Raw genomic sequence first — 17606 nt, 5'->3', positions numbered from 1 at the left:
CTCTCTCTCTCTCTCTCTCCTCTCTTTTTCCCTCTTCCTTTCTCTCTTTCTCTTTCTCTCTCTCCCTGTCTCTCTCTCTCCTCTCTTTTTCCCTCTTCCTTTCTCTCTCTCTTCCCTTTCTCTCTCTCCTCCCTTTTTCCCTCTTCCTTTCTCTCTCTCCTCTCTCTCTCTCTCTCTCTCTCTCCTAGCGACAACAATAGCCGTCATGTCTTTTCAGGAGTGCAAACACCATTTTTCAAAAATGAAAAATATATTGTAGGTAGACAGGCACCTAGGTATAGGTAGGTGTTGATATGTGATATTGAACAGGAACCCATTTTATAGGTAGGTACTGTAGGTTGGTTGGTTGGTTGGTTGGTATAAAGGTAGGCAGATGGGTAGGTAGGTTGTGTCTGATATTGTATAGGACTAAGGCCAGCCACTCACTATCAGGTCCACCTGTCATGTCAACCTGATAGTATGTATGCTCATCAGGTAGACCTGACAAGTTGACCTTTTCAGCTATACCTGTCTGGTCTACCTGATAGTGTGTGTGCTCACCATGTATCAGGTAGACCTGACAGGCGGACCTGATCAGCTGTACCAGTCAGGTCTATACCTGATAGTGAGTTGCTGGCCTAAAAGTAGATACCTACATACTCGTAGGTTTGTGATATTGTAAAGGTATGAGGTATGACATTGAAAGAAAAACTAAGCTTTTGCCCCATGAGTATGAATATGTGTCATGCTCTCTCTCTGTCTATCTCTCTTTCTTTCTCTCTCTCTCTCTTTCTTTCTCTCTCTCTTTTCCTCTCTCTCTTTCTTTCTTCTTTTTCTCCCCCTTTCTCTCTGTCGTTTTTTTCCTTTTTACTTTCCTTATCCTATGGGAAGGAAAGTAATGTAATCGGTTCAAATTTTCGATGGTCAGATTTTAGTGCCAAAACACGTTTTGAGGTCCCTAGAGCCTAAATCCAAAGTTTCAGCCATAGTCTGTAAACAAAATATCTCGAGAACGGTGGAGCTAGAAACTTGACAAGGATGCCACACAAAACGTTTGGTTAAAATAGGTGCTGCGGTTATTTTGACCGCTTTTGGCGGTTTTCAGCTATACTGACTAAACGGTTAGAGATATTGTAAATGTTACAACAGAACACCCAAATAAGCACCATTCAATAGGAGAATTTGACATTCTTTTAGGTATTTGAGTGGATGACTCTGTAAGTTTGTAAAGATGCATTTAGGTAAACTTCCTTCCTGTTGGTCTCTTTTAGGATTGTTTATTATAAGGTGACTTCTTTTAGGTACACTTGTTTCAAGTTGTTCTTTTTCTCATTTGCTCATTTCACGGAGACCACTTTTAGAGAAACTTCTTTTAAATTGGTTTCTTTTAGGGTTATTTATTTCAAAGTGCTGAAAGAAAACGATACGGGGAAAACAAGAGGAAGAAAAATTCTAGAGAGAGAGAGAGGAAAGAGAGAGAAGAGAGAGGTAAAGTGAGGTAGAGAGAAAAAGGAAGAAGGAGAGAAAAAGGAAGGAGGGAAAAGGAAAATTACTCTTTCTTTTGTGAAGAAATCTGGAGGTGGTGCTCCGAGGTATGCAGATATTTTTCAAGATTGACATGGCAGGTCCAGGATGGAATCTCGACTTTAACCATAACGAACCTGTCTTAAAAGATTACGCAAACACCAACAAAGTCAGAAATAATACAATCACAAATACCCAATTCACAAATGATAGCACAACCACGACAATAACCGAGTAACAGTAGGTATATAAACTTTTCTTCTGGTGTGACTCACACATAGGTATTGCAACCACAATAAAATTACTAGGGAATGACACAACCCCAAAAATAGCAAATGAAGGTAATCTCGACTTTAACCATAACGAACCTGTCTTAAAAGATTACGCAAACACCAACAAAGTCAGAAATAATACAATCACAAATACCCAATTCACAAATGATAGCACAACCATGACAATAACCGAGGTATATACACTTTTCTTCTGGTGCTAGTCACACAAAGGTATTGCAACCACAATAAAATTACTAGGGAATGACACAACCCCAAAAATAGCGAATGAAGGTCAGAAATATCAAAGTCATAATAGGGAGGGAGAACCCCTGAGGACAGGTAGATATAATAAATTGTGGCTTGTAGGGTAACAATGTGGTGTGACTACTGCTCTACTGCAACTACTCAAAGAGTCATAATGACATAACCCCAAATACCGAGTTGCAGATGAAAAACCAAATGACACAACGACAGAAGCACAAATACTAGTAGAATAACCGCAAATAAATGAAGGTCAGAAATATCAAAGTCATAATAGGGAGGGAGGACCCCTGAGGTAGATATAATACATTGTGGCTTGTAGGGTAACAATGTGGTGTGACTACTGCAACTACTCAAAGAGTCAAAATGACATAACCCCAAATACCGAGTTGCAGATGAAAAACCAAATGACACAACGACAGAAGCACAAATACTAGTAGAATAACCGCAAATACCAAAGCGAAGTCACACCACAATGTGCTCAGGCTAGCGAGTTCTGTCAACAGTATCATTATCAATAATACTAGTAGAATAACCGCAAATACCAAAGCGAAGTCACACCACAATGTGCTCAGGCTAGCGAGTTCTGTCAACAGTATCATTATCATGATGAATAAATAAATGATAAGACAATTCGCGTCATATGACCTTGACAGTTAAAATGCATGAAATGGTATCATTGTCAAGAATTAAAGAGAAATGACATCTATATTCATCTCACAACTATACAGGGTGATAAGCAACTATTCACAACTGCACAGGACCCTCGCTCGACCCAAGAGATACAGAAGGACGCTCTTAAATAAGAATCGAGTTCGTACCTATGTCAAAGGAGACATGGAATGTTTACCATTTCCTTGAGAATTTGACCCAACTATACAGGGTGATAAGCAACTATTCACAACTGTACAGGACCCTCGCTCGACCCAAGAAATACAGAAGGACGCTCTTAAATAAGAATCGAGTTCGTACCTATCTCAAAGGAGACATGGAATGTTTACCATTTCCTTGAGAATTTGACATATAAATAAATGCTCTACAGGTAGATTAAAGCATCATACGGTCGAATGAAAAAATCCGTCATAATTGCATTTTAAATGCATTTAGTCCCGCCTCAATAATACCGCCCAGAGAATGCAACTATGCAATTAATTCAAGTCGAATTACTTGTTCATGACACACTTTTTCCCGCAATAAATAGCTCATCCCAATTAATTTAAACATCGTCAAGTGTATTGCATTTCGAGCTGTTGAAGATTTATGATGTTTCGCTCCCTTTCTCCCTCTCCTCTCTTTTTCCCTCTTCCTTTCTCTCTTTCTCTTTCTCTCTCTCCCTGTCTCTCTCTCTCCTCTCTTTTTCCCTCTTCCTTTCTCTCTTTCTCTCTCTCTCCCTGTCTCTCTCTCTCTCTCTCCTCTCTTTTTCCCTCTTCCTTTCTCTCTCTCTTCCCTTTCTCTCTCTCCTCCCTTTTTCCCTCTTCCTTTCTCTCTCTCCTCTCTCTCTCTCTCTCTCTCCTCTCTTTTTCCCTCTTCCTTTCTCTCTCTCTTCCCTTTCTCTCTCTCCTCCCTTTTTCCCTCTTCCTTTCTATTCACAACTGCACAGGACCCTCGCTCGACCCAAGAGATACAGAAGGACGCTCATAAATAAGAATCGAGTTTGTACCTATCTCAAAGGAGACATGGAATGTTTACCATTTCCTTGAGAATTTGACAGTCTTTTAGGTATTTGAGTGGATGACTCTGTAAGTTTGTAAAGATGCATTTAGGTAAACTTCCTTCCTGTTGGTCTAGGGTTGCCAACCGTACGTTATTTCCCGGAACAATCCGTATTTTTGTCAAAAATCAAATGTTCCGCCGGAACACACCTTTGTTCCGAGTGATTGGTGATTATACCTCTATAGATGTTGATATTAATTTATTATGCAATTAATGTGTTCAATTCAGTCAGTGCAAATTAGGTGGTTGGATTGATTACCAATATTAATTAGGTAGGTAGCTATTATAATAAAATTAATTGTTAGAAAATTACTAGTGAATGATTTACAACAGACATGTATTTTCATATGAAAATTGATCATCCTTTCGTACTTTGCTTTAGCTCTTATTTTTGCAAGGTCTTCTCAGTCCAATAGAATATTATCTTCTCAATTTCTCATCAAAGCCTTTTTCAGACGTTTGTCAATCTCTACTGACCATCTTCTTATTTCTTTTGTATATTCAATCACTCTTGCCTGTTTCGAATTTGTACATTGGTACCTCTAACAGCCTCACTCTGAACAATTTATTTGAAAAATTGTATGACAGTTTTCCATTTTATCTTGTCCTTTGTCTTCAAAGATACGACCCTGCTCTTTTCTCTCTCTTTTTTTTACTCCTCTCTTCTTTCATCTTCTGATTTTCAATTAACAACTTCTCACGTTTCTCTCTTTCTCTCTCCTGTCATTCATGATGCTATGGTAAATATCAATCATGTACAAAACAAACAACGAAGCAGACGAATACATGCAGGTATGCAAAAAATATAAAGTCATCATTCCTTTTGTTTTCATAAAACAATGTGACACTAAAAATAATAATAATAAATCAACAAGCTGGGCCCGTCCCTCCGGGAATTTTTTAGCCCGTGCACTGCGATCAAGATCGTAATCCGGGATCATTGGTTCAACAGGAACGTAATTGATTTAGGAGTGATGGAAAATTATGCAGAGAACGGCCTGTCCTTATTTTATGGTCGATAGTGTGGACGCTGCTTTAACTTTTAATTTGAATTAGAAAGATATCCATTCTCTCTTCGGTAAGACATTAAGGAAGCTTGAACTTTACCCCCTTTTCAAGACAAATCAAGCGTGTCGGGAGGCGCGCGAACGTCAAGAGTTCGAAGCGCCGCCCGGCTTATATTAACACGAAACAGAATTTCGAGGTTTTTGGGCATTTTCATCTCTAGATATGGAATAGGTATCATAATTCATAGAATATTAAGATACGGCGGTCTACTAATTAACCAAGGAACCATTATGTCTTCCTGCAAAATTCTCTTAGATAATACATTTCCCTTTCCACTATACCTTTCTTACTCCTTCCTTTCTTCCCTTATGTTTCTCTACTTCTCTTTTCTATCTATAATCTATATACCTTTCTCACTATTACCCTTTCTCCTTCTTTCTTCTCTTCCTCAATATTACTCTTCCTTCCTTTCATTTCTCTTCCTCTGTCTCTTAAGATTTCCTCTATTCCCTAATTTTCCTGTGTTTCCTCCTGACCCAACCTATTTTCTCTGAGATTTCGTCCAAGGTTGGTGATATCCGGGTACCCGTTTAATCGTCGAAATATTAGGATAAGACTTGGGTACCCGGGTAATTTAAAACGGATACTTAATTACTGAGGTCAAATCATCTTTTGTCTACATATACCTGACCTGAAATTTCTCTCTCTCCCTCCGACGTTCTCTCTCTCTCTCTCTCTCTCTGCCCTTCTCTTCGTTTCTGTCTTACTATTCCTATCTCTCTCTCTTTCTATCTCCCTTTTATCCTTATTAATTCCTGATAGATGAGGATCATCGCTGAATACCCACACACATAAGATATGCTGGTGGTTAGAATATGGAAATATCCCCTACAGTAAGACATGTGTAACACGTCACATATGCAATAAACTATACGTGTTGATTAGAAATATCCATTTTGTAGTGGTGGGGCTTTGGGGAGATTGAACTCTGTTGAGATGAAATAGAAAGAGAGAGAGAAAGGTCTGAACTGTCCGGTTTAAATTTACCGGTCAATTAAACTGGGTTAAGCAGTTAAACCGGATAGACCTTATTTCCGTGATCTCTCTGAATTTGTGTTAGAGGTTCGAGGTCCTAGTGTTGCCCCCTGTTGCACCCTCCACATACACCACTGGCAACACTGGAGACAACAGACCGAGACTAAGCGTACAGAAACAGCTTGAGATTTTCACGCTAAATGAATCCCTTTCCTCCCCCCTCCTTTCTTGCCAGATGCTCATATGGGGGTCTTTGGCAACACAGCAAATCGTAACCCTGTTTCTAATCTAACAAATAGGTACGTTATTGTTCGGCTGCTTGATTGTACACTTTGTAAAGATTGAACTAGATTTCAAATCAAAGTTAATCATCTGTTTCATTTCCCTTTTCCTGAAACACTGAGGTGTGTTTGAGAGGATTTTTTAACGTAATTGAACAAACAAAGCGAGTTTTATGTTTTAACTAGGCCATTTCACTATTATTGATTCTTTGTCCCAGATAACTCTCGCACGGTTTGTTTGAATTGGATGAAAAATGTTGAACACAAAGAAAATTGACTAATTAGTTTTTGAACTAAATGACCTTCAGGAAGCTCGTAAAGCCCTTTAAATTTTCTCTCTAGCCTTTATTTTCTGGTACTCCTTAAGTCCTTTACTTTCGTAACAGTATCTTCCAAAGTATTAGTCAAGTTTTTCCTCACGTTCTCAATGTGTACGAAATGATTTATTAGGTGTATGTCAACCCTTTTCTTTCCTACTTCTTGTACACTAAATATTTGTTTTTCACTAGATATCTAAAGGTGTAAGTTGTACTCTCTCTCTCGTGGTTCATACCGTCATATGCCACACCATGGTCATACTAAAAATTTCGGTTTTGCACGTATTAGCTCATTACCATTCGTATAGTAATGACGGTCAAACTTTCTTGACTTGGCGGGGCGGAGCGCTACCGCGCTCCTTAATATCCCCGTTGACCTTAGTGTTTTCAAATCGTATACGTCTATGTCGTCTATGGCCGAAATTTAAAGCTTGTCTAGTATTCGGGAAGGTATTTCCACAAACTCCATTTTTTTTCATAGTTTTAGGTGAAAAATATGAGATTTCCATTTTCATCCGGCCACCGCGCCGGCCTGACAACTTACCGGAGACAAATTTAGCCACAGACACCGGAGGTCTGCGGTCGCCCGAGAAATTTAAGTTGGAAAGTTGGAACAATTTGTCAATTTGGGTATTTTTCTCTCGAAGAAGCACATTTTTGGTTGACCAAGGGGTTAAAACATTTTCCAAAACTTATGAAATATTGTTATTGTTGGGTTTATGTCTAGGTAGAACATAAAATAGCACTTTGCTTTGTCCTCATTTTCTTTTACCGCCTTTCTCACCCTCTCATCTCCACCTACCTTCCTCGTGATTCCTCTCTTCACCTTCACTTTCACTTTCCCTTCTCGTCCTTCTTCTCTCCATCTGTTCTTCACTTTCTATATTAGTTCCATATCCATTAATAATCATGCTTGTATTGTTTAGCAGTAGCACATGGTCTATTCATTAGCCTTCGTCCTGTTGTCATGACAACTGCAAAACAAACAACGAAGCAGACGAATACAGGTATGCAAAAAATATAAAGTCATCATTCCTTTTGTTTTCATAAAACAATGTGACACTAAAAATAATAATAGTAATAATAAATCAACAAGCTGGGCCCGTCCCTCTGGGAATTTTTTAGCCCGTGCACTGCGATCAAGATCGTAATCCGGGATCATTGGTTCAACAGGAACGTAATTGATTTAGGAGTGATGGAAAATTATTATTTTCTTTAGAAGAGCTACTGTAGAAGGGAGGTCCCACATTGACGTCTTTTTTATATCAGTACTTTTTTGTGGAGGGTAACTTTTGACGTTAATTTTTTAACATTTTAGCCCGTGCACTGCGATCAAGATCGTAATCCGGGATCATTGGTTCAACAGGAACGTAATTGATTTAGGAGTGATGGAAAATTATATTTCCATATTTAGAAGAGCTAATGTAGAAGGGAGGTCCCACATTGAAGTCTTTTTTTTTATGTCAGTACTTTTTTGTGGAGGGTAACTCTTGACGTTAAATTTTTAACACTAAGTGTTTTTTTTTATAATTAACAGAAGATAGGTAGGTAAGTTTTGCTCTCGTAACGGCTGGCCCTCTCCTATCTTGTCCTCCTCCACTTCTATTCGATTTCAAGATAAGACTTTCGTTGTTAGAGTTCCCTCTATCAAACCTCTCCCGTATCCGTATCCCGATTGACGGAACCCTAATTGAATTAGGGTTCCCGTAGCCCATAATGATGGAACCCTAATTGAATAGGGCTCCAGTGGCACCGAGATGAATACATCTTATTAAAAACAACAAAGTGCGATTCTCAACGAAAGTGAAAAGTGTTTTCACTTGATTAAAATTTTACCCGAATTTTCACATTTTCTACCACCCTAAGAACGAAGCAAGGTAGATTTTGTGAGTGTAGTTTGTGTGAGGTACCTAGATTTTGTAGATTATGTGAGGTAGTTTGTGTGCTCGCTGTGTTGGAATTTAGGTTGTTTTCTGTTTACTTATTCGAGGTAAATCTAGGATGCGCGAGAAATTTTGACAGTGAGAAGTGAGGTGAGGAGATGTAAGAATTTTGTTGACAGTTTGAAGACATACCTATAATACCTAATAATAAAGCTCTAACAATTTGAAGGTAGAAGATGCCTCCGGCAATAACATGCTTAATCTTTAATGCAAGAGTCTACCCAGATATACTCGTAATTATGAGATTCGGATACGCTCCCGCATTTCAGGGCTGTTTGCCCCTAAGCCTCAGAGTGGACTTTTTGATACGGAAGATGTAATCAGGTACATACCTAGTAGATATTTCTTATCTCTTATTCTTAAAGGCGCATGACAAATTAGACAAATAAGAAGAAACAAAAGAAGAAGAATAAGACGGAAAACGGGAAAAAACAAGCTCGTTTGGAAAACCGTATGTATATTTAAACCTACTCACATTGACATAATAATGGCAAAAGGAGGAGAAAGGGAACGGAGTGAAGAAGGAACAGACGACACCGAGGCGAATACAATAGTCCGTCCCTTATACCTTTTTATTACTATTGTAATGATAAAGGAAGGACGGACTAAAAACAAGCTCGTTTGGAAAACCGTACGTATCTAAACCTACTCACATTGACATAATAATGGCAAAAGGAGGAGAGAGGGAACGAGGAGAAGAAGGAGGAGGAGGAAAAGAAGGAGAGGGAGGAGGAGAAGAATAAAAAGAAAACGAAGGAAGAGGAGGAGAAGAAGGAAAAGAAGAAAATACACACGAAATATTCCGTGCACTCTGACGCAAAATGGGGGTATGAGTGGATAATGTATTCAGGTTTCATTTGCCTTCTTGTTCCACATTTATGTGTACGGGTATACATATACCTGGTATCCTATATGTTAAGTATTGGTTATGTTCCTTTGTTATGTTTAGAAGTATGTTTACGTATGTTACGTGCTTTAGTTATTTTCCTTTTTAAATACCAATAAAGTTGTTTAGCCAGCAGCTAAAGCCAAACAAGTTTCCTCCGGGAAACTAATTTTTTCTGCCTTTCTGAATGAAAAGGGACGAAATGTACCCAAAGGAAAATAATAAAAGAATCGAGTGAAAAGGTCTCTTTATAGCTAGCGACGATGGTAAGTTGAATGCACCAGTTCTCGATGGATCACCAAAGTTGTGCAAACTTTCGCATGAGATGGGTGACCACCTGGGCAATCACGTGCTAGCGTGCTACTAGCTTTTCCCGATCCTACTCAGGGTAAGGCTAGCTTGTCGTCAAATGGAGGATTGAAACCCAGATTTCCTCTATTCCCTAATTTTCCTGTGTTTCCTCCTGACCCAACCTATTTTCTCTGAGATTTCGTCCAAGGTTGGTGATATCCGGTTACCCGTTTAATCGTCGAAATATTAGGGTAAGACTTGGGTACCCGGGTAATTTTAAACGGATACTTAATTACTGAGGTCAAATCATCTTTTGTCTACATATACCTGACCTGAAATTTCTCTCTCTCCCTCCGACGCTCTCTCTCTCTCTGCCCTTCTCTTCCTTTCTGTCTTACTATTCCTAGTTCTTGCAACAACATAAAGTCAAAATGAGACTATTGACCTGGCTGGTCGTAAGGATCTATAATTTAGATTTTAGAATAGGTAAGTGTCGTGAAAAATCAACCCAATTATGTATTACCCGATATTCCGTATGTGTATGTACCCTACTCTTGACTGATGAAGCAGGTCTCAAGTGTATTAAGCGTACCCACTGCCTAACGTTAGAACCACTCGGAACCCTACTCTTGACTGATAAAGCAGGTCTCAAGTGTATTAAGTGTACCCACTGCCTAACGTTAGAACAACTCGGAATAAAGCTTTTTCAACACAACCTATTTTCTAAAACAAAAACAAACCCCACCGTGCAGTCATGCCAGGCAATGACTTCAGCACATAGCACAACATAATAGCACTACTCCCGACATAAACGCCTTTATTTTCGAGATATATGAGGTTTTTCACCGCTATGCCGAAAGAGCAACAAGTGAATGAAGTCATAACGAGGGTGAATGTGAACGCACAGAAGGGAGGAGAAAGAAATGTGCTCTGTCGAGCTTCTGCTTCCTCGGGAAAAGTGTTTGAGGAACGTTGCAACACTGTGACGAGAAATCCTGGTTGTTACGAGTAGCATCTATCGATTCTTTGGCATGTCAGTATATTTACATTAAAAAGTTTGAAATTATGATTGGATAGTGAATGATTTACAAGCACTGAAGTTAAGCAACGTTGCGCGTGATTGGTTCGATACCAATCACGATGGGTGATCGTCTGGGCCGTATGCGTGCTGCTGTATTTGTCCGGCCTCACTCAGACTGATATATTAATGTGAGGAGGTAGGTAGCTTGTTGCTGTATGAAGCGTGAGGTTGAAAATGTTGACATTTTACATTGATAAGTACAAAATTACTTACCTGCCATTGATGATGAAACTAGAGGAAGTGTGTGGGGGCTGTGGTACCTTTTGAAATTCTATTCTCCAACAAATTGATAAAACTGGATGTGAAATTTAGACGAAATTTGACCGAACTGGAATTCATGGAAAACCGACCCATTGCAAATGTGACAGTCAGTATTTACCGCAGTATTTCGGGTGTCTTTTTGACCTTTTTGATATCAATGTATATTATTCCGCGTAGCTTCTTGCTCTCCTTTTTCCTTCTTTATCCTTTTCCCCTCTTTCATCCTTTTCTCTTCCTCCTCCTTCGTCTCTTTCTCGGTCTTTTCTTTGTCCTTGTCCTCCTCTTTCCGCAATATTGTGTCACATTTACATTGATAATTTTGTTATTATTCCGCGTAGCTTCTTGCTCTCCTTTTTCCTTCTTTATCCTTTTCCCCTCTTTCATCCTTTTCTCTTCCTCCTCCTTCGTCTCTTCCTCGGTCTTTTCTTTTTCCTTGTCCTCCTCTTTCCGCAATATTGTGTCACATTTACATTGATAATTTTGTTGCAATTTTCACAATGCACTTCATCTAACAACTTTTTCACACGTACTTTTTTCTCCCACTTATTTTCTCTTAAAAATAAATTTGTCTCTCTCTCTCTCTCTTCCATCTTCTTCATGTATTGCATGTTCGTTCTTCTTTTCCTCTCTCCCTCTCCATTTCTTCATTTCACGGTTTTATTTTCCCTAAAGAAAGTCTAAACTCTTTGGACGCAGCTTTTGTACTAGAACACATTGATCTGCGCTAAAAGCGCACATTGTGTATTTTCTTTGTTCGTCATCAATCCACATCCGTGTGAAGGTACAATCTCAGTATAAGAACCCCTGGTTTAGTGTATAACTACTCTTCTGAAAAAAGCCGATAAAACCCACACTCGATATTTCATATGAATTTTCATAGGCTTCGTTCAAATACTCCCACATTTATAATTATTTCAAAGCCAACTCACATTTTGATACGGGCTATCAATTTCATGAATATTCAATTTATTTCATATTTAATAATTTCTCGTGCGGCTTTTCCTTTACGTTTATTGACGTGCAACCCACTTCCCTCCATTATATCTACGAGTACTACGTTCGTTATACTTCCGTTCCTTCATACATTTTCTAATCATTTTTTCCGCAAACTGTATGAAGGAATACCTTGCTCTTCTCACAGGATAATAAATTTTCTTCCTTCCAGAAGGAAATGAGGATTTGACAGGCGAGAGAGAGATGTACGTGATATTATAGCTTATGTGAAGCGTGAAAGAAATGCCAAAATATATAATTATATGCGAGAGTGAGAAAGAAATTGAGAGTTTTCCCATATGATGAGGAGAGAGAGAGAGAATGAGAGAGAAAGAAATAGAGAGATTAGAGTGAGACCATCCAATTTATTTGTCAAGAAAATGTACCTAGTTCCATTTAACAACTTTCAAACCAACTTCAGTATTGAAGTGGTTATTGCTGTGACCTTCGGATCTTTAGGTCAGTGGATTGAATCCAAGTCAATTCAAACGACATTTGTGATAATCTAATCAAGAGAGAACAGTCGTGACGACTTTTCTTTACCACTTACCCTATTTAATGTGGGTTTTGTACTGTACGAATAATACAGGAGACCTTATTCAGTCCATTCTGTAGTAGCTACCTTTAGTGCTTTTTTGGACTTCTGCAACCAGGGCAATGTAACAACTGAGTAGTACAGCAGTAAAACACTTCAAAATCTATGAGAGCAAGTGAACATAATGTTCGGACACAAACATACTTCTTGCACGTATACTGTATACTAGACACTGTAAACTAGTGAAGAGCCATGTACGTACATAATACATACTCATAATAACAGCGAGAGATTTTCAACACTCTCCTCTTGACTATCACATAATACACTACATAATCCCTAACATAATCCCCTCTCTTGCAAATTTCATGGACGATCTAAAGTCCTAGACCTTAACTAACAAGGGAAAAATTGAAACTCAACGTATCCCAAACAATAACAAGGGAGTAAAAAATATTGAAGAGAAAGCTTAAAGTACATTTTCAACACTATACTCTTCTTTTGCTGCTTCTGCCCTTTCTGCCTCTTCTTCTTCCTCTTTAGCTTCTTTTCCTTCCTCTATGCTTCTTTTTATCTCCATGTCATCCCTTCTGTTTCTCTCTTCTTCTCCTCATCATTATTTCTTTCGCTCACTTCACACTTTCTTTCTAATATTCTTTCTTTTCTCTCTCTCTCTCTCTCCCACACACACACACACACACACACACACACACACACACACACACACACACACACACACACACACACACACACACACACACACACACACACACACACACACACACACACACACACACACACACACACACACACACACACACACACACACACACACACACACACACACACACACACACACACACACACACACACACACACACACACACACACACACACACACACACACACACACACACACACACACACACACACACACACACACACACACACACACACACACACACACACACACACACACAGTCTCTCTCTCTCTCTCCTCTTATGTTTCCTTCACCTCTTTTTCCATCTCTGTTTCTCTCTTGAGATCGTGAGTCTAGAAAAAACTTCAACGCTCAACTAAACTACTGTACACAATGAAAAACCGTCTCTCTCTCTCTCTCTCTCTCTCTCTCTCTCTCTCTCTCTCTCTCTTTTCTCCCCTCTTTCTCACTCGTCTCTTAAGAGCTCTCCAATTAGTAAAAGCTGTAGCAAAAAACGGCTTCTAGCATAACTATAGTCATAAGTCATAGATAGTTAGAGACTTGACACTTGATATTTCATATGTTGATGTAACACGTTCTTCACTTTATCGTTCCGTTTTGTCAACAGTTTCAACTTTTTCCTGAGCAATTTACGTTCCCTACAAGTTGCATCCACCCGATGGCTCACCGAAGTTGAGCAACCTTGAGTGTAGTTGGTTCCTGAATAGACAACCGTTTGGCACCGGTTTCCGATGAATCACCGAAGTTGAGTAACGTTCAGCAACGCTGATTCCTGAGCAAGCAATCCTCGGGGACAATACCAACACATGTTGCTACCTTTCGGTTTAAACAATACTCCATATTATGAACAAAATGCTGGTTTTCAAGTAGCACTGAACCATCAATTCCAATGATTGTCCAAATTTTACTTCAGTTTGACTTCTGACTTCACAGCGAGAGATTTTGTGTTGAAGGGCGTAAGCTTTATGACGACTGTTGAGGAGCTTGTAGAGACCCAGCAAAAAGGCGAATACTGATATGCCCTTATAGCACTTAAGGGGCTGCCTCCCACATGAAATAATCAATTTACGTTGACTTCAGATTGCATTCGATACGCCCCTTTTTCTTCTACTCGTATTTTCGTGAAAATGACGGAGATGACTACCCCTGCCACTAACCTTATGCTCATTTCATTGTCCATTTAGTAAAAAAATCTTTGAATGCTGATGCTAGATATTGTGATGATACCCTTGCCTGAAGGATATGAGATAAGCTTTTGAGATAGTTATTTTCTCGAGAGTTCTTATTCTAAGGTTTTTTCAAGGATTTCACTAGTTGTGACAACAAGGTCGGAAAAATCACCAAGTCAGCTTTCTGCACAATTGGTTTTAAGGGTTCTTTGAGATTTTTTTTTCTTTTTCTTCTCCTTCTTTTTGCCACCAATAATTACTTTTTTATAATTTAGTTTTTCAAGTCCTCTTGTGATATTCATCAAAAATTAATTAGAAATAGCAACGCAACGCCTCGCCTTTTTCAAGTGAAATGCATTGTTCTTCGTATAGTGGATGTGCCAAATTTACTAAAATTTATACGGCAGAATGAGGGGGATAGAAAAATAGAAGATAGATTTTGTATTCTTTGTAGCGAATATTTTAAAACAACCAACATATTCCTATAGTAATTCCTGTAATATGAGAGAGGAATCAAACTCGGGCCTCCCGCATACAAAGAGAGTGCAATGACCGAAAGAGCACGGAATTTATGATTTATGAAAGCAACAGAGAAAGCTCTCCCCATTTGAACACTTTTCAGCATGAAATTTTTATGTGAAAAAAAAGTTACTTGGAAAAAAACTGAAAGTTTGACAGAGTTTTGTGAGCTTTCAAAACAATGATTTCAATTTGAGAAGCAAAAGTTTTGATACCTTCCTTCCTACTCTCTGTGTTTTATCTGATTTTTTCATTATTATTGTTGTTATTTTTACCTACCTCACTTCGTTTTTAGCTAAATTCCCTTTAGTTACATTCTGTTGCCTCTATGAATCTGCGCCTTCATAGAGGCTCTCCAGGAGTATTGTTCTTTATTATTTTCCAGGGTTCACAATCAAATGAGAAAATCGACCTTCTTTTTCTGGCGTAAAAGAAAATAGTGGAATTGGTTCAAATTTCTAAAATCGGGAGAGAGAAAATATGCTTTTATAAAGAGAAGTTTGTTTTTTAAAGAAGCTAATGCATTTCATGGAGTATTCAGTATTCCAGATTGACAAGTCTTGTTTCTCATAAAGTATTAAGCATTCCACATTGACAACTTCGGTTTGAAATCAATAAAAACAAGTGGTAAAAAAAAGTGCTGAAATTCTCATGAGAACTGATGGCTGAAATGCATTTGTAATCTCCTAAATAAATTTTCCATCTCACATTCCTCTTTCTTTCTCTTTTTAAATAATTCTATACCCTTTTTCGCCACTTTGTCTCCCCCCCTCTCTCTCTCCCACTCAATTTATACATATATGTAGTTGGTTTTGGTGCGGTTTGCCTCACTCTTCTTTTCCTTCTCCTCTTACTTCTTATACTCTCCCTTTTCTCTTCTCTTATTTCACTTCCTCTTCTTTCTCCTTCTTTTTTACTTTCCTTATCCTATAGGAAGGAAAGTAATGTAATCGGGTCAAATTTTCGATGGTCAGTTTTTGGTGCTAAAACACGTTTTGAGGTCCCTAGAGCCTAAATCCAAAGTTTCAGCCATTGGTCCGTGTGCCTGTCCGTCTGTCTGTCTGTAAACAAAATATCTCGAGAACGGTAAGAGCTAGAGACTTGAAATTTGGCATACAGCTGTATAATGTGACAAGGATGCAGCACAAAACTTTTGGTTAGGATAGGTACTGCAGATGGCGGCATTTTGGTAGCTTTTTGGCGGATTTCGACCACTTTTTGACGGTTTTCAGCTATACTGACTAAGGATAAGAAGAAATATGAAGTGAATAATGGATGAGGAATATGAGATGAAAGAAAAAGGGAGAGAGGCACAGAGGAAGAAGAAAAGGGAAGGAGGAGGAGAAAAGGACGAGGTCAGGAAAGTCATCATACTCAACTGTCCACGCCATTAGGTACTGGATGAGGAGAAAGAGGAGGTGAACTGAGAAGTAATTGTCCAGTCAAGCCCAGATGAAATCTGTTGATTAATTCATGATGTGAGCTCCAGAATTTAATAACCTACGCTCCCATTTTATTTTTCCATCGGAGATATTAAAACGCTTCACTTAACTTAATGGTAATGGGAAGAAAAATGGGATGTAATTATCATTGACCAGTATCCATAGCAAACCCATAATGGCTAATGGCCGTACTGGGTACTTCGAATGAAATCAGTAGCATATAATAAAATATTTTATCTCAATCGCTTTTCTGTCACTACAATCGCTTACTCGTTTATCGCTTAAGTTCTTCAAATTCTTCAGACTACTCCTAATGTCCAGAAAATGGTAATCTCACAAAATAATTTTGTTTTTGCGGGAGGATCATTAGTATTTTTATCAACATATCAATCATCAATTTTAAAAATTTCTTTTTAGTTAATACCGCTTGGTATTCTCTTTACAACCTAAAATCTATATGACTCTGGCAATCGAACTCGGGACCTTTGCCGTGCAGCTCTTGTATGATACGTACTAAGAAGGTTGCTCATGATTATAAAGTTTTCATGTAGTGTTTCTTGTCATAGATGTTATTAAACCATTTGACATATTCAAGACAGTGGGATAAAAATAGACATACATAGGTTGTAGTTTGTTCAATCAGATAAAGTTTTCATTTCTTGTCATACCTAAGCTGATATTTAGTCCAATGTTTGACACATTGGGGATATTTCCCACTATCATTTATTATGTAACAATGTTATACCCCAGGGGCAGTATCAGTATGTAAGGCCATTTGATTTCACAGCTCATGGCAGAATGAGAAATCATTGTCCTACACTTTTCACGATACAAAAGAAAGTTGGGAATTTTCTTGCCTAAACAATGAAACCATTGTTTACTGATGATAGATTGTATTGTTTGACGTAATTTCTACTAGCTCTGTATAGACTAGGATAGATTAGATTTCCATTTCACTCGTACAGCTGTATAAAGAGAAAGAGAGAGACCTTCAGAAGAACAATAAGATAGGTATAGGCACCAAATTATGTAGAACGATTGAACTATTTCTCTCTGCATCTCTACCGCTTTTTCGAAACTTGCCTCTATACAATGTCTAATACTGAACGAAAAGTCGATTTTACATGTACGATTTCAATAGCTTGAACTGTTATGATCGATATTGTGTTGAAGTTCAGTTGTGTGATAAATTGATAAACGAAATAAATACTCCCCCAATTCCTATTGTTTTCGTAGATCTCCTATAAATCTTCTCTTTTTCTAATGTAATCTTCTTTATCTTCTTGTTCTCAGGTAAGAAAATCGTCCAAGTCTTGGTGATGTATCTCACTAAATTGTTCCGTTATCTCTGGATCATTAGGTAAGTTAAAAATG

The 17606-nt window shown here is 38.3% G+C and overlaps 1 protein-coding gene across 2 annotated transcripts in view; it reads left to right on the top strand.

Moving 5' to 3' along the window:
- Window positions 1–17606, top strand: part of LOC113469254 — a 53520-nt gene extending 35914 nt beyond the window's left edge. For both annotated transcript variants that reach the window (XM_026826800.1, XM_026826799.1), the window contains exon 4: window positions 17526–17606. In XM_026826800.1, the coding sequence (XP_026682601.1) occupies window positions 17526–17596 (71 nt within the window). In that variant the 3' untranslated portion in view covers window positions 17597–17606. The remainder of the gene's footprint in view (window positions 1–17525) is intronic.

This window comes from Diaphorina citri, unplaced genomic scaffold, assembly GCF_000475195.1.
Source record: "Diaphorina citri unplaced genomic scaffold, Diaci psyllid genome assembly version 1.1 scaffold1004, whole genome shotgun sequence".
Taxonomy (NCBI): Eukaryota; Metazoa; Arthropoda; class Insecta; order Hemiptera; family Psyllidae; genus Diaphorina; species Diaphorina citri.
Note: the sequence above shows the minus strand (reverse complement) of the source record. Positions and strands in the feature narration are given on the sequence as shown.